Raw genomic sequence first — 18,313 nt, 5'->3', positions numbered from 1 at the left:
GCTGTCGACCCGCAGAAGCACAGACACAACAATGGGAAGCCAGAGGCAGCCAGATGTGGCTGAGACGAGCTCAGGAGGCCGGGCGGGCAACTCAGCAGGACCGGGTTACTGGAGTCCCCAGAATCCTCGTCCAGCCGGGACTGTACTCCGGGCCCTCGGCCCCAGAGGCCAGAAAGGCAGAAACCTAAACAAGGAAACCACAGGGCTCGCAAGGCCCTCCAGTCATGTAGGCCACCCTCTGCCCTGTTCAGCAGAAGCCCGGGGAAGGAGTGCTTAAGAGCCTGACTCAAACCACAGCACAGACTCGGGAGCCAGACTACCCGCATCTTTAACATTTTCTTGCAAGATTTTATTATATATTACTTATATATAATATACATTATATATGTAATATGTAAATATTTATTATATATTTTATATCATTTGTGTTATATATTTATATTATATATTATTTGTTATATATTACATATTATACTACTTATATATATACATTATATATCTCTCAAATACTATATGAGAGAGAGATAGCAAAAAGAGAATATGGGGTTGCAGGGAGAGGGAGAAGCAGGCTTCCTGCTGAGCAGGGAGCCGGATTTGGGGCTTGACCCCAGGACCCTGGGATCATGACCTGAGCCAAAGGCAGAGGCTTAACCAACTGAGCCACCCAGGCATCCTTCGACTACCTGCATTTGAAGCCAGCCCCTGTACAGGCTCTGGGACCCTCTGCTTCAGAATGGGGGTGATGCAGTAGTGTTGTCTCAGGGCATTTGTAAGTATAAACTTGCTTACTCCTCATTAAGAGCTTCAAATAATGCTTGGCACATGTTTGGTAAATAAAAATACTGTGTCAAGGCACTGAACCAGGTCCCACAGGGGAGGGCATAGTGTTCCCACCTTGGTGGGGGCCCAAAACAACATGTGCACCTCTAACCGAGCACTTATCACTGGAAAGACTGGTCCATTTGCTATTTATATCTCCCAACAGACAGGGACCCCCTTTATGTCCCTACCTCCCATGACTAGCCCACTGGCACCTCATCAATGAGAGTCAATGTTCAACGTTTGTTGAGTAAATGACACAAGAAGGTAAGTCCCCAAACTAGAATTTCCTCTACCAGCATGCCTAACAAAGTACCTCAAGTCACCCTTTGCTCACTCTGTGGCCTTGGATTCCTGCCCCTCCATGTTGTTAGGGGGCTGGATTCAATACAAAGAGCTTTGCAACCTGAAGTCCCCTGAGCAAGAGCGGAGGTCAGCACAGATCTCTTTCTCAATGGGGTAGTGTTGGTTGGGGGCTGACCAACTCGAGAGGCAGTGGCTTCCAGCATGGATGGCCTCCGAAACTGGCCAGTCCAGTTATGACACCTTCACTGCCAAAAGGAGCACAGCTGAAAACTTTGGAAAGTTCTCCCAGACACCAGGGAAAACCCACTCAGTCCTTCATTCATCAGAACACGTCCCGCCAACTGGAGCCACGTGGGACCAACTCAGGGCCACTTCCGCATCCAATTCTAAGGCTAGGTGATCCACCGGACCTGAGCTAAATACACCCCGTCCTCAGCAGCAGGCCCACGACTGAGCCGCTCAGAGCCCCATGCCAGGAAGAGTGGCAGCTCACCTATTCTAACCCTTTAAGTCCATAAAGGTAGAAAATGACCTGTCGCGAGTTAGCAGGCCTGGCAGGGGCTGGCCCAGAATCCAGAGCTGCCAAGTGCTGACTGGCATTCCTGATTCACACCATGATACCTCACCGGGCCTCACCCCGTTTTCCTTCCCAGTGTGCTTTAAAAGCTACCTAGTACCAGGTCCCTGTCCCCACCAAACAGCTCTCCTTCCAATGGGAAAAAGTCCATGCAGGCGGAGCTCCCCGGGCCAGCTGTGCGGACAGGGTACAGAACCATGCTGCGGCTCCCCCACCCCCTTTCCAAAGGGCAAAAGGTCAGACTTGAACTAGCTGCCCTTTCTGGGCACTTGCCAGCGGTGAGCAGGCTTCCGATTTATTTCCGAGTTCGCCCACAACATTACAGGCTTTGTGAGTGCAAAGGGGAGGGCAGCGGGTGAACCTAGGGCCACTGACCTCAGTCCCTGGCAAGGCACGGCCTCCTCTGAGTCTTGGGTAAGCGTCCTGACCAGGGCCGAGCCTGCCTGGGACTGCAGCTTTGGTCTCGGTCACTCATGCTGCTGGAAAGATGGTTCAACAATAAACTGGGTTTGCTGATTGCTGGAGGAGATCAAAGTCCTGTCTGGATTTCTAAAACCCAGATGGGTCAGGTGGCTTACAACAGGAACACGAGGTGGCTACTTGCCTGAGGTCCCAAAACAAGGAGGTGACAAGCTGAGGGAAAACGTCCATCTCCCTTCTCTTACTCTGGCTGTCCACCTCCTGGTCAGCCCACCTAGTTTTCTTTTCAGTGAAGGCAGGGACTGCGGATACAGTACCTTGACATTCAACCGAAGAGGGGCAAGGCAGAGGGAGAGGTGGTCAGCTCAAGCAGCTTGAGCCCTGCCCCAGCGGGCGGAGTGACCTTGAGCCCAGTATTCCACAACTCCAAGAGGAGACCTGGTTTCCTCGCTCTTACAATCAGAACAATCCTAGCAGCCAGTCAAGCCTTCCTCCTCAAAAGGCTGCTCATTTGCATTTGCAGGAAGCTGTTAGAAATGCAGAATCCAGGCTCTCCGGGACCTGCAGGATCAGAATTTTCCCATTTTCCAAGGTCCCAGGGGATTCTAAATATATTTACATTTGAGGAGCCTGGATATAAAGGGGGGAGGATATGCCCACTCAGAGGCATCCCTCAACCCTCAATGATGTAAGCCCAGTTCACACTTGAAAGGGCCCCAGACACAGCCTCCACCCCCTCACCCCCACCCTGGCTCTCCAGGGGAATCAGACCCAAAAGACTGATTAAACTTGCCCAGGGTTTCACAGTGGCTTCAAGATTTGAACCTAAGACTTGGAAGTTCTTTCGCACCGCGGCTCTCTTTCCATGTACAAATGAACTCTCCATCCACAAGGCACAATGCTAACGCAGGTACTCTAAGAAGGAAAGTCCTCGTGTATTTTTAAATTAATTCCCTGGTCACCATGCAGGGACCTCAGGCAGGCCTGATGGCTCACACTAGTTCAGCTGGGCTCGACTCCATGCTTCTGGGCAGCTGTCTGCCATTCAGAAGCTCGAGGAAGTGGAGCAGCCAGGATTGAGGGCGGCTGCAGCCAGAGATGAGATGTCTAAAGTGAAAGGAAACCTTAAAACACACCTTATAAATTTACACTCCCTTTCACCTATTAACACCTTCCCCAAGCAGCTGGCACCGCCCAAGCACAGCACACAACAGCCTATCAAGCTAGAAGGCATCTTTTTTGGCTTCCCACCTCTGACACCTAGCCAGAGAGCAAACCCCAGCATGCTGGCTTCCCAGGACTGGAGCTCTGTCCATCAGGCCGGGAAGATGCCCAGGCCCACAGGACTGGGTTCCCCAGAGGCTCCAAAGGAGACAGTAGCAGAAGCAGCAGGGGGCCCAAACAAAGGTTAAATGGGGGAGGGGGGTGACTAAAGAGTAGAGAATCACACCAGTAGGACTGGCCTGCTGTATCCCAGACAAACATTTCCAGCCCACAGCTCCAAAATTGTTCTAGGGCCTACCACATGCAAGGCATAACCACACAGCTGAGTGGCAGAGGCAAAGACGGCAGCCTTGGATGTCCCAGGTCCGGGTTCCCATCTGGGCCAGCACTGGCTCTGGGAAACCACCTACACACAGATGTGCCTGTTCAACCAGATGTAGGTCAAATGTCCAGCCCAGGGCACAGAAATGGTACCTGGGCCCAGAAACTTTCCTCTGACACATTTCAAGGTCTCGAAGTCTGAGCAGTGACTGCGATTTTACCAGCGGGCAGACGGAAATAACACAGAACATTTCACGGTTTCAGACTGAGAAATTCTGATTTTATGTATTCATAACAAACCCAATCTAGGATATCTCAAGTTCATCATAAAAGGCAGATTTCAGATTAACTATGGCAATGCCTTCCAAGCTTCCATTTGTATATGAATCATCTGGGGTTCTTGTTAAAAATGCCGATTTGTGGGGTGCCTGGGTGGCTCAGTGGGTTAAAGACTCTGCCTTTCGGCTGGGGTCGTGATCCAAGAGTCCTGGGATTGAGCCCCGCATCGGGCTCTCTGCTCAGCAGGGAGCCTGCTTCCTTCTCTCTCTCTGCCTGCCTCTCTGCCTACTTGTGATCTCTGTCAAATAAATAAATCTCTAAAAAAAAAAAAAAATGCCGATTTGCACTCAAGTAATCTGGAGTAGGACCGGAGAGTGTGCATTTCTAAGAACTCTGGTGAAGCTCAGGTACCCAGAGCCCACCCTTTTGAACAGCAAGGTTCTATGGAATTCCTTAAATAGTAAGGGATACATGCACGGAAGGTATCATTTGATTTAAAAAGGATATCCCAAGAGAACAACCATGAAGTAGTATACAGAACCACGCTGGCAAGGGCAGTTTCTTAAAGGGAGGCACACCTGGGATTCCTGTAAATTGGCCCTGGGCCCTATTCAGATGAGCTTATACTCTACATCACCCCATCTAGGCAGGTAAAAGTACTCGTTAGTGGTCATAAAGGCAGCACGCTTCTGACAAAATTCCCAAAAGCAGCATGGTGTCAGAAATAAAGCATCCTAGAATATTTCAAGTTCATGACCACTCCAACAGCTGTGGCCAAGCTAGGCTCTTCAAGGCCTTTCTTAAATCCATCTTTTACCCATTCACCTCTTCTCTGTAAGCTAAATCTCATGCTGTTTCTGTTGACAGCTGTAATTAAAAAAAAAAAGCCTCTATCAAGTTGCCAGATAGGGATAATTCCTAAGTAGTAAGACGAATGTGACTGTCAGGAATCATCTTCAATTGACTGACTCATCCTAGAGTGTGTGCTGGGGTGGGGGGGGGGGGGGACTCCATAAAACATCCAAGGGGTTCCTATTTACAGGACTGGAGATCCAATTCTGGCTACTCTTCGGATCAGAAATAACACAGGGGCGCCTGGCTGGCTCAGTCAGTGGACCATGTAACTCTTGATCTCAGGGTTCTAAGTTCCAGTCCCATGCTGGGTGTAGAGATAACTTAAAAATAAAATCTTAAAAGAAAAGAAACAGTAACACAGAAGATCGTCCATATCTCCTGCAATGAGATTCTTGGAGACAAAGTGTGAGGTAATCTGATCTCCAGCTGCTTTTAGCACAGGAACACATCTGTCCACCATGAGACACAGGCCAGCCCTGCACACTGGCTTAGAATAACATGTATGTTTATTACAATTCCTGTCATGACCCTCTGGCCTGGCTGGGCTAACACTCAAACTATAGAGTCATTATGAGCCAGTGGTAACAGCGAGCTGCCCAGAAACTGCTGAGCACGCACCAGTCGCCCAGAAAGGAAGGGATTCCCCTCCTGTGCACTTGCCCGCTAACGGATAGATGCATGCTTGGACCAGAAATGCCAGGGCCAGTCACCTGTGCTCAGCGTCTCTCATTCATCCATGCAATCACGAGGCTGCCTCCCTGTTCCACACCCCTCCCCGCAGCCCATGTGCAATCACACCGTGAGGCTACACACCAGGCAGGCTCAGGATTTCACCCTTTGGGGAAGAAAGAGACTCAGAGCAAATTTCTGGAGAAGACTGGCTTGTTTTTCCCCATCTGTCCGTTGGGGGAGGAAGTAAAGTTTTCCAACAGGGCCACCTTCTTATTTGGGGCAGAAAAAATGTCTGAGATTTCAGAAGAGCAGTACAGGAAAGAGGCTATAACAGAAAGTATTCTCCTTTCTCATCTTAAGGTCTGCGAAATGTTTTCATTTCAGAAGGGGAAATGGAGACCCCAGAGGTTACCAGGCCTTATTAGCGAACAAGGGAGATGTACTCCCTCCCAGGAAACAGGCCTGTATTTCTCCACTGCTCCCCACGCAGGTTCTTTTCCAAACTCTGGTCCCGCTTCTAACACAGACCTAATTCCCAACTGTCTTCTGAACATACGTTGACAAACTCCAGCTATGTCCACCACAATAAGCAAATGTCCAACATTTCAGATTTTTGCTAAGATGCATAAAACCTGCACAGGGCTGAAACTGGCAGATACAAGCTTGTAACTAATTCTAACAAATTCATCTTGGAATGGAGAAAAAAAAAAAAATCCTCAAGCCCTATTTCCTCCGTCTCCCTAAACTCCAAAGCCCGGTGCAAAGAAATGTAAGGATTTTCCATTTCTTAGGAAAGCAAAAGGTAAACGCCAAGTTTTTCCTGGGACGGAGGACCACTCTGAGGGTAGGCAGTAACTCCCCTCAGGAGGGATTCACCGCGCGTCTTCGAGAAGCTCAGGCTCACACGCGCCACTCGGCGGGCCGGACCCACCGCTGGACTTTGCGCCCGGCCAGGTCTTGCCTGGCGCGGGGGAGAGCGCGCCTCTGGGTCTGGACAGCATTTCTAGAAGTTCATGATCTCCTTGCAATGGGAGGTTTGGGGGCGGGTTTTAATGGGCTCCTTCAACTCCCAAGTCCGGACTCACAGCGTGAAGCGTGATGCTTCTGCTCTGCGAAAGGCGGGCTCATGCACACACCTGTGAACACACAGTCCCTCTTTCGCGTGCCCTCGTGGTTTGGAATTTGGGCCAGAAGCCCAGGGATCCGGCAGGGCGCGGGAAGGTGGGCGCGACCCTTGTCCCACCGCCAGGTGCCTGCCGGGAGGAACCTAGGGGTTAGGCGCGCGTCGCGTCCTGCCTACTCACCGGGACCTTTGCAACTGTTCCAAGGCGCTGGTGCTGGCCCCCTGGCCCGGCTGTTCCAGGGAGCAGTAGTTCTGCGAAGTCTGCCTGGAGAAGGCGATGGGCAGGATTCCCTGAGTGAACGAGTTGAGGCGACCCCGACTGCCGCTCCCACTCCCGGGGGTCCCGGAGCCCAAAAAGGCGGCCGCCGGCACCTGCACGCTGAAAAAGGCATCGTCCTCCTCCAACTCCTCCTGCCCGGCGTCCCCGGGCCCGTCGGGCGGCTGCGGCGGAGAGCAGTAGGCGAGAGGCGCCGGCCGGGCCGGCTGTATCTGCTCCCCCGACGCCCGGCCCGCGCCCAGGAGGCTCACGAAGCCCCGGGCCGCCCCCGGGCCGGGCCCCGCAGCGTGGCCGCCGGGGACCAGGAGTGGCAGCGGGGAGGGCTGCGGGAGGCAGGGGCCCCATCCTGCTGCCGCCGCCGCCGCCGCCGTGCCCGCCGCGGCGAGCGCGTTGCAGCCGCCCCGCTCGGCGGCGGCGATCAGGCTGAGCCGAGTCCTCGCGCCGCAGACGCTGCCAGCGCCCGGCTTGGCCGCGCCGCTCTCCTCGCCGCCGCCCCACCCCTCCTCCTGCACCGGCGGCCGGCCGTCCAGCGAGATGTTGGTGAGGAAGGAGAGGGCAGCCTGGCGGCGCCGCGGGTCCATGCGCGGCTTCCTGGGGGGCTCGGGCGGCGGCGGCTGGGCCGGCGCGGCGGTCGCGGGCTGGGGCTGCGGCGGCGGCGGCTGCAATCCGCTGGTGCCCGCGGCGTCGGTGCCGGCGCTGCTGCTGCTGCTGCTGTTACTGTTGCTGCTGCTGCTGCTGCTGCTGCTGCAGGCGGCCGTGCCGGCGGTGGCGGCAGTCGCCGCCATTGTGTCAGTCTGCGGCGATATTTCCGCGCTGCCGGGAGAAGCGAGAGGCTCGGGAATGCTAAGCGGCGAGCGCGAGCGCCGGTGACCCGGGCTGGGCAGGGCGCGGGGCGCGGGCGGCGTGCGCGGCGGCCCGGCCCCCCCGCGGGCGGGCCATGCTCGCCCCTCGATGCTGCGGCCGGGGACGCCGCCGCCCCGGCCCACGCGCGCGGCTCGCTCGCTCGCTGGCCGGCCGGCTGGCTGGCCGACTATCCGAGGATAGCCGGGTCCCGAGCCCTACCCGCCCCTGCGGTCTCCAGCCGCCGGGCCCGGGAGCCCGTATTTATAGGTGCGCGCGCCCTGCGCTCGCGCTCCGAAGCGCTCTTTGCAATAACACAGTATCACGTGTGGGGAATGAAACCTGGGAGGAAAACAAAGCCGCAGGCGGCGGCCGCGGAGACTGGCGGCGGGAGGCGAGGGGCCGGAGGAGGAGGAAGAGGAGGAGGAAGGGAAAGCCGAGCAAGTGGCGGGGCGGGGGGATCTTGCCCGCGGTCCAGGTAGCCCGAGCTTCCTGCGGGGAGCTGATGGCTCCCAGGGCGCGCGGGAGCCAGCTAAGGGAGGCGAGCACGTTTCGCCGCCGCTCCCGCACCGGGAATTGGGGTGCCAGCAGAACCCCGGAGTCGCGCGGCTTGAGGATGTGGCCCCGGGAGAGTTGTGGGTCTGCGGGATAGTTAACTTGGAGGGACGCTGAGATCTGGCCCACGAGCTCCTTAACTGGACCCCGCGCCGCCGTTGGGCCCTGAGAAATAGGTCCTTGTTAATAGTTAACACGGGCAGGTCCACAACCCCGTCTGTGGATAGTCCCACCTCAAAACTGTCGCTTAACCCTTAACGGCTGTGTCTCATTCATTCGCAGGCGGAGGGTGCAGCCCCTTGAGATAAATGCACGCCCCTCCGTGCATAAGAACCCAAGCGCATTTGAACGTCGTCTGTGTGGACAGACTGATTTACACATCCCCATCGGATGGTGCCGTCACTTTTCATCTCTCTCTTAGCAAAGGCCAACGTCAATTTTTACTCTATGAAGACCGAGAAAAGCCATGATGGCCTCATACCCTTTTCCCCTTGTCACCCTGCACAATTTGTGGATTATGATCTCGTTATCCCATATAAACTGGGAACAGTATGGTTGCTTTCTGTCATTTATCTCATAAACATCCATTTGGCACCTACCCTATCTTCTCTTAAGACGGGTCCCTGCCCAAGGATTGGAAGACCGTTCAGGAGCACTTAATCAGGCTCTGCCTCGCATTTTTATTGAAATATGTCCTGGGCTTTGGCTTTGCTTTCCACTATTTTCACTATAGAGGGCATGCTGTACCTTGGAGCCCCAGCCCCACCAAATGCCTGTGTTGGCTGAGGAGGGTGGGGGGCTAGGGGGCACCAAGACCAACCTGAGAAACGTGTACCGGTTTCCCAGTGCGGTTTGGGTGACATACCAAATGTAGTAAGGAACAATTGTCACGCTTGATTAAGCTCAGCGCCATCTAAGACAACTCTCTACACTTTTCTGAGGGAGAAGCAATGTGTTTACCATCAGGGGATTAATTTAATTAAAGGTTTAAATTTAGCTCTGGAACTAATGGGTAACTCTACGTTGAAATTCCACTCCACTTCAAGTTCAGGAAAGTAAATTGAGTAATGTGGAGCAAATACACCAGAGATGTGCACTGAGCCTGGAGTGTACGAGATATGGGTGAGTTTCAGGTTACATTTGCTTAGGACAAACATGACACATGGCCTTTGCATGAACAATTGTTCATATTTTATGCCATTTTTAGGCCTTTTGAAAAAAAGAGAGAATGGGATCTATTTATAGCAGCCTTACAGCAGCTAAGTCAAAGCTTGGTGACCAGCTTTGTGAAATTTCATTAGGAGTTTAATGATTTTGTTTAACCAACTACCTCAAAACTTCCAAGTGGCTTTATTACAATTAACATAATTTGCATGACCACCAGCCTGGTTGTGCCCGAAGGTGTTAAATGAAAGACACCAGCTCTGTTCATGTTAAGTAACTCTTTTTTTCTTACAAAAATGATAAATGTTAATTGCACAACATTTAGGGAATAAGATAAGTAAAGAGAAATTTTAGTAAGAAGGCATCACTAACAATCTCATCTGCTGTGCAGGTAACTGTTGAACTTTTTATGTCTGTCCCGTACTTTTAAACAGGTTAAAGCACGCTGTTCCTGTATTGTGATTTTTGCTTGCTATGTTGCGATCATCTTTTCATTTAGAATATTCTTTTATGGGATCGTTTTAATGGCTGCATAGTGTTCAATTTGATGGAGAGATTATAATTATTAAACCTGTACCCTTTATTGAACATTTAGGTTGTTTCCACTTTTGCTGTTATAGAGTGGTGATGACTTCCTTGGTTTTTCTAAATCTTGTTACCATCCGGTATTTTCTTAAACAGATACTGGGACAAATTCAGTGTCATATTTTTAAGGCTTCACATCCAGAAAGGTTGTTGCAGTTTGCTGCAACACTCTTGCCAGCATGTCAGTTTTTCATCAATCTTCATTTTTTTGTCCATTGATATAACTCTTTGTCTATTTTAAGTGGCAAACATGCAGACTAATTTCAAATATTTATTAAAGCATCAAACAAGAATCAATATCTTACTTAACCTCCGCACAGTTCCTGTGATGGATTTTCTTATAGGGACCATGAGAGATACAGTTTATTGTTCACCTACTGTGTGCCAGCCACAGAATATTTCTATTTCCAATTCTTTGTACTCGGCAAGGAGGGGTGGTGATGTGTTATGATCAATATTTTACAGAGGAGGCTCAGAAAAATGTAATAATTTCCCCAAGGACATCTAGCTCTTAACTGGGCCAGTACACAAACCTGTTATATTCTAAGACCCATGCGTGATCCTGCGCCCTCTGCTGGTGAGGACGTTTTACGGGGCGGTCCATCTCCAGATTTAATCTCATATTTGTACTTGAGTCAACTCATCTCGGAAATAGTACAAACTTAGAAGGAAAGGGATCTGAGTTTCAAGAGCAAGTCTCTTAGCCTCTCCAAGCCAATTTCCTCTACAGGTTATTCTGAGGTACAAATAAGACTGCTTGAGAAGCATTTTAGAAAACCTTAAAGTACCGTTAAAAATGTCAGTTGTTATTTATATCAGCTCAATCTACCTACCCCCTGAATTATTCCAAATTCACTTATTTTTCACCTATGGAACCACCAATTAAATATTATTGAGGAATTTCTATGTACATAGCACCATGTTGCTACAAAAGGGAAAAAAAAGTGTGGCTCTTTGCCCCTGTGCCCTCTATAGTGAAAATAGTGGAAAGCAAAGCCAAAGCCCAGGACTTATTTCAATAAAAATGCAAGGCAGAGCCTGATTAAGTGATCAAATGAGCAATCAGACTGGAACTGTGAATGTTATCAAAATCTGGAAAAGGACTTTTATTTGAGGTGAAGTTTGTCGGGGAGGCCTCAGTCAGGAGCCAGAATTTCTACTGACCTGGGTGCTAAGGAGGGAAGGGGGAGGACACCTCAGGAAGAGGATGTTCTCCATGCAAATTCCTTGTGGATTGCAGGCCTACAAAGAATTTGAAATGTAATTCTTGGCCTTGCAGAGGTCTTTGTGTTTGGGGGGAGTCTTCCCCCTGATTTACTTTAATATTGCCCCCTTTCCAGTACCCATAAACATTTTTTTGCATGCATCAACTGTTTTGATTGACACATATGGGAGCCAGTTAAAAAAAAAAGAAAAAGAAAAAGAACCTACAGGTAATCACTGACCTTTTAAAAAAAGTAATTCTGCAGAACATCTTGTCTGAAAATGAGCTTAGAGATGACAGTGGATGTCACTCCTAACAAAAGCCACCTGACGCTGTGGTTCTGCAGCCCACTTAGATGCTTACAGATCGTGATCTTTGGGGGCTTGAGCTGGGGAAAATGACAAACTTTTTGCCTAGGTTGCTTCACCTGTAAATATCAGTTTTGTGATATTTTTCCTTGTAGCATTGTGAGGATCAATGATAATATAATTTGTGTAACTAGAGGAGGGTCTCAAGCAGGTAGCTATTATTAGAAAAATGCAAAATGTAGAAGGTGCACACAACAAAGGCTGGGATATTTTAGGCTCGGGGTTTTTGTAGTTTGCACCAGTCCTGCCAGGAAGGGAGATGAGAAACTTCAGATGCCGGCTTCAGTTCAGATCAGATTATTTTACTGCACGTTCCATAAAAGCACAGCCAGAACTCACACCAGGCCAGTAGGTCTAGCGCACAGGCAGAGTGCCTGGGAGAGACCTGCTGCTTGCCTTCATCAGATGAAAGTTAGATCTCCAAGACCTGAAATAGAGAATGTCCAAGAGGTGGGCCTCAGCACCCCAGCTCTCCCTCCTGAAATTCACCTTCCCCGTGGGGACTTCTGATCGTTTCTCTCGGCCAGGGAGACGGGCAGCGAGATGAGGGGTGTCACTGTTTTCCCTTTACAATTTGGCGCAGATACTTCAATTTCCTTCTTTAATTTCTCCAGACCACCTGAGACCAGATGCAAGACTTAAGTGAGACTTACTGGGAAGCTCAAGGATATTGAATGCAGAACCGAAGTCAGTGAGGACCACAGAGCCACACTGAGCAGCTCACAAAGTGTGACTTCCTCGTAGTCCTCATCCCAGTATTTCCTAATTGCCAATCCTGTGCTCGGTTCTGGGCTAGGTTCTTTGAGTACCAAGCAGAACAGGATGTGACCTTTTCCTGGAGACCGAAAGTGAATGGCAGAGAAAGCTACATCCATATTGTCACCAAAAATACACCAAGTATTTAAAAGAAAGCGCTGTATGCACAGGGTTCAGCTAAACCCCAGCAGACCTCGTGGACCAGAGGCTATTTCAGCCTTCACCCCCTGCACTACCCACCTAAGACACCCTCCTTTTCCTGCACGGGAGATGCCCTGGGGAGGTGCATTCCTGCCACCTGGTTGCCATAGTGCCATTGCCTCGGATTTTCTCCAAGTCTCCTCATCCTGCCTGAGGTCCTGCCCTTCTCTCCGTGGTTGGTACCTGCAGCCCCACACCTAGGCCCACACAGGAACATTTTGCCTCCAGACCCTTCACACTCTGTGGAGGAAAGAGAATTTTATGACAGTCCCTGCCTAGGATGACGTAAGGCCTCCAGGCTCCTATAACTGGTGTGAGAAGCTGAGAGACATAGGTGATGGGGCACGTCCATGGGCTGTGTTACCAATTTATTAAGGACAACAGTTCAAGCCAAGAATGGACTTAGATACTTCGTTAATCTGGGAAGACGTGTTTCAGTAAAACCCTTCCTCGTCTCACAGTGTTTTTAGAGCAGACCTCTGAAGACAACAGTGCAAATGTCTTTACTCTTCCAATTCCTCTGATCCATCAGAAATCTCCATTGGACACAGCCCAGCCAGCTGGGAAGGAGAAAGGACAGCCATCTAGGGTGAAGTAGCCTATCCCACACGCCCACCATGAGAAGGGCATAGCCAAAGGTCACAGGCTTCAGTTTGTAGATCCCAACTCTCTCACTAACCCCTGACTCCTGGGCCTTAGCTTCTCCATCTCAAGGCTGAAGCAAGTCCTACCCACCTTGCATGGTTACTGTGCGGCCGAGAACCAGATCACGCGTAAAACATCTCCCAGGTGTCCAGCACGTGGTGGGTGGTTGTGAGTAGTGCCTGTGGTCATTATACAAGGAACCGCAGAGAAGCAAACTGTTGAGCAAGTGGGCAGAGGACATGGTAGAAACCTGACGTCAGACAGTGTTAGGAAAATACATTGCAGATGCTTCCGTGAAGTGTCCTCAGTCTTCCAGAAGTGCATTGTCCATGCCTGTAATGCCATTCATCATCCCACTGCAGTTTGCATGGTATTAGCATTGTAAAGAAAAAGCAATGAATTTTCTCTGTTGTATTACCTTTATACTTAAATCATAGCAAACTCTTAGTTTTATTTTCTTTGAAATTAACCTGTTGTTGTTGTTTAATTATACTGGCATGCATGCATAAAGAGCTCATGGACAAAGAAGAAAGCACTTTCCCGGTAATCATAGGGGCTAGCCCTGCAACAGACATATGGCCTGCACTCTCAGGCCTCCAAAGAAGGCACCTCTAAACCGTGAACAGACAGGCCGGCCTACAGGGCTCTATGTCCCCCCACATAGCAGCATTATTTTATAGTGTTTGCATGGAGTGCAATGGGATGGGATGGATGTGGCCTGATTCTGGGGGAAGCAATACCCCTTTCCCAGCCACTGGGAAGTTCAGCGGGACTGACTGGTGATCCATGGTAACCTTGACTGTTAAATGGGCAAACGATATGAAGAGACAGCTCACAGAAGGTGAAATGCAAATGCCTGGCAATCACTTGTAGGAGGGACTATTAATGGGGCCCCTGGGTGGCTCAGTCAGTTAATTAGATTATTGTCTAACTCTTGGTTTCGGCTCAGGTCATGATCTCAGCGTTGTCGTTTTCAGACTCTGCACTCAGCGGGGAGTCTGCTGGCGATTTTCTCCCTCCTCCTCTTCTCCTCCTCTGCTCCTCTCCCCTGCATGTGCTCTCTCTCTGTCACTCAAATAAATTAATAAGATCTTTCAAAAAGACAGAAGGAAAGAAGGATGATTAAGAGTGATGGACACTCATCCTACTGGTGGTGTCGACTGGAACAACCTTTCTAGAAAGTCTGGCAGCAATATGTATGACGAGCTTTAAAAAGTTCATGATAGGGCACCTGGGTGGCACAGTGGGTTAAACCTCTGCCTTCAGCTCAGGTCATGATCTTGCGGTCCTTGGAGGGAGCCCCGCTTCAGACTCTGCTCCGTGGAGGGCCTACTTCCCCCTATCTCTCTCTGCCTACTTGTGATCACTCTCTCTGTCAAATAAATAAATAAAATCTTTTTTTTTTTTTTTAGATTATTTATTTGACAGAGAGAGGGAGATCACAAGTAGGCAGAGAGGCAGGCAGAGACAGAGGGGGAAGCAGGTTCCCCGCCAAGCAGAAAGCCCAATGCGAGGCTCGATCCCAGGACCCTGAGACCATGACCTGAGCCGAAGGCAATGGCTTAACCCATTGAGCCACCCAGGCGCCCCAATAAATAAAATCTTTAAAAAAAAAATAACAAGTTTGGGGCACCTGGGTGGCTCAGTCATTAAGTGTCTGCCTTTGGCTCGGGTCATGATCCCAGGGTCCTAGGATTGAGCCCCACACTGGGCTCCCTGTTCGGCAGGAAGCCTGCTTCTCCCTCTCCCACTCCCCTCTCTCATTTTGTCTCTCTCTGTCAGATAAATAAATAAAATCTTAAAAAAAAAAAGTTCATGATTGAGAACAGGAGCTTTGGGGTCATACCAGTTAGGTTAAGTTTTGGCCCCACTCTCATGACTTTGAGCATATAGAGCATGTAACTGATGTACTTCAGTGTTGTCATCTGTGAAATGGGAATAGTATCTACTTTATACATTGTTATGAGGATTCAGTGCATTAACAGTGCAGTAAATGCTGGGGTTCCCCAGGTAGCTCAGTCGGTTAAGCATCTGCCTTCAGCTCAGATCATGATCCCAGGGTCCTGGGATTGATTCCAGCACTCCCCGCTCAGTGGGGAGTTGACTTCTCCCTCTGCCTGTTACTCCATTCATGCTGTCTTTCTCTCAAATAAATAAAATCTTTATTTATTTTTTTAAAGATTTTATTTATTTGAAAGAGAGAGCATAAGCAGTAGGGAGGGTTAGAGGGAGAGGGAGAAGCAGACTCCCCACCGAACAGGGAGCCTAACAACGTGGGGCTCCATCCCGGGACTCCCAGATCATGACCTGAGCTAAAGGCAGACGCTTAACTGACTGAGTCACCCAGGTGCCCCTAAAATCTTTAAAAAACAAAGAGTGCAGTAAATGTTTGGTACATGGTAAGCACTCCAAAAATATGGTTGTTGTTTTTTGTTTTCTTATTTTTTTTTAAGTTGTCTCCTCCATACCCAATGTGGGGCTTGAACTTAGGACCCTGAGATGAAGAGTTGCAAGCTCTACCAACTAAGCCAGCAGGTGCCCCAGAAGTGTAATTATTGTAATAATCCTAAGAAGCTTTGAGAAACAAGGTTAAAGATTTATGCACAAAATTATTCATTGAAGCATTATTTTAAATAAAGAACACTTGAAAAAAGTAGCCCTAAATGTGAACGTTGGAAAAACTAAGTAAATTATGTTTTATGCAAACAATGGGATATTGTGCTTCTGTTTTTGAAAAAAAAATTATCTTTACCGAACTTTCTTAATGACATGAAAAATGTTTTTTGAAACAATGCTAACCAAATAAAGCAGAACAGAAACCAGATAGATCATAGTATCTCAACTTTGTAAACAATGAATGGAATTGTTGTTTTGAATGCTAATATGTATCTAAAGGCTCCATTGTGACCAGAAGTTAAATCACCGGCTGGCAGGATTATGGTGATTTTTATTTGCTTATCTAAGTATAAATAAACATGTGGTCATTATAGGAACAGTTTCTCAACTAACAATTTTTATTTTTTTGTTTTTTTTTAAAGATTTTATTTATTTATCAGAGAGAGAGAGAGAGAAAGGGAGAGAGAGGGCACAAGCAGGGGGAGCAGCAGGTAGAGGGAGAAGCAGGCTCCCTGCTGAACAGGACTCTGTCCCAGGACCCTGGGGTCAGGACCCGAGCCAAAGACAGACGCTTAACTGACTGAGCCACCCAGGAGTCCCTCAATTAACAATTTAAAAAAATATTTTTCAGGGGTGCCTGGGTGGCTCGGTGGGTTGGGGCCTCTGGCTTCAGCTTGAATCATGATTGCAGGGTCCTGGGATTGAGCCCCGCATCAGGCTCTCTGATTGGCAGGGAGCTTGCTTCCCTCTCTCTGCCTGCCTCTCTGCCTACTTGTGATCTCTGTCTGTCAAATTAAAAAAAAAATAAAATCTTGGGGCGCCTGGGTGGCTCAGTGGGTTAGGGCCTCTGCCTTCGGCTCAGGTCATGATCTCAGAGTCCTGGGACCGAGCCCTGCATCGGGCTCTCTGCTCAGTGGGGAGCCTGCTTCCCCTCTCTCTCTGCCTGCTTCTCTGCCTACTTGGGATCTCTGTCTGTCAGATAAATAAATAAAATATTTTAAAAATAAATAAATAAAATCTTAAAAAAAATAAAAAATGTTTTTCAATGTATGGAAATAAGTTCTAGAATAAAATCTGCCCAAACAAGTGGTGGAATTATTAGGGATTTTTTTTTTTTTTTTTTTTCAGTTTCCTTGGGGATAATTAGGTGGCATCTAGCTTTCTCTGCCATTGTTGGGTAGGAGGTAGTTGAAGGAAATGCCTCTTGGGGAAGGGGTTGAGTATGAATGAAGGATAAGAAAGGAAAGGACTTTTTGGAAGTGACTGGCAATGAGGAAATCCGCCAGAACAGCTACATTAAAAGATTTGTACCAGTGAATAATAGGATATAAGATTGAAAAACAACACAAAGGGCCAGATCATGAAAACCTTGAATCTAAAATAAGGAATTTGAGGAGCACCTTGCTGGCTCAGTGGGTAGAGCCTGCGACTCTTAATTTCAGGACTGTGAGATCAAATCCCAATTGGGTATAGAGATTACTTAAAAGTAAAATCTTAAAAAGAAATAAATAAGATAAAATAAGGAATTTGAACCTATAAGTAGGAGAGAGCCATAGATGATTTTTAAACAAGAAGTAACGCATGTGAAGAACCAAACCAACGGAGCATTAATTTGGCGAATGTGCTTTTGGGGTTGAACAGAGAGCCTAAAGGAGTAGAGAGGGTTTTTTATTCATTCTTCCATGTATATGCTTATCTGTTCAGCATGGACTGATAGAGCAGCAAGCTCTATGCCGTGCTCTCTGCTAGGCCCTCGGAGTAAGGCAAGGTCCCGGGCCTCGGGGAGCTAACAACCTGCTGAGAAACCAGAGCAAAGGGGCAAAGGGAAGGGTGGGGGGGTGGTTCCTCTTTTATGTGCAAGCCCTGAAAGAGTCCTTTTTACATATTAGTTTATTGAATTCTCACCACAGCCTTGCTATTCAGCCTGTCTGATGGATAAAGAAACAGGCTCAGAAAAGCTGAGCCCAGTGACGTGCCTCTGGTCACACAGCTAATCCCTGGATAGTTTCTTCTGTAATATCTTAGGGTGCAGGTCTGCGTCAGCAGGGAAGAGCCGAATCCTAGAGGTCAAAGAGGCCCCACAGAGAAGGTGATATTTGACTTGGACCCTAGAGTACATGTGAGAAGGGACATTTCGGGTCATGCAAAGGCATGGGGGCAGTAATGTTAGGACTCTATTACAACAGGCAGTAAAACTTGGAGTTGGCAGAGAGAATGGAAAAGTAGGGTCAAGTGCAAGAGACATTAAGGAGAAACTGGCTTCCAGATTTCCAGCGGCAGGGGTGGGGGTGGGGCGCAGCTGTAATTCCTGAAAGAATAAAGAGTACTCTAGGGAGAAGAGAACACGTGAGAGGGAGAAGAGACACAATTTAAAGTCCAAACAGCCTTCTGGCCCCTGTTCATGATACACCCAAGTGAACACTTGGGAAACAAACTCTTCTGGGATCAGACCCTGTTCAGCCATTTCCACCTGATTGCAGGTGACAGAAACCTGTCAGGGGCGCCT

The 18,313-nt window shown here is 49.0% G+C and overlaps 1 protein-coding gene across 1 annotated transcript in view; it reads right to left on the bottom strand.

Annotated features, from left to right (window-relative positions):
* The window catches only part of CABLES1 (Cdk5 and Abl enzyme substrate 1), a 111,531-nt gene extending 103,564 nt beyond the window's left edge, over positions 1–7,967 (bottom strand). Inside the window, exon 1 of the mRNA XM_046025505.1 lies at positions 6,778–7,967. Within this exon, the coding sequence (XP_045881461.1) occupies positions 6,778–7,658 (881 nt within the window). The 5' untranslated portion in view covers positions 7,659–7,967. The remainder of the gene's footprint in view (positions 1–6,777) is intronic.
* Between the last annotated feature and the right edge of the window lie 10,346 nt (positions 7,968–18,313).

The sequence above is a fragment of the Meles meles genome, chromosome 12 (genome assembly GCF_922984935.1).
Source record: "Meles meles chromosome 12, mMelMel3.1 paternal haplotype, whole genome shotgun sequence".
Lineage (NCBI taxonomy): Eukaryota > Metazoa > Chordata > Mammalia > Carnivora > Mustelidae > Meles > Meles meles.
The sequence above is the reverse complement of the archived record's forward strand: the minus strand, read 5'-3'. Positions and strand labels throughout refer to the sequence as shown.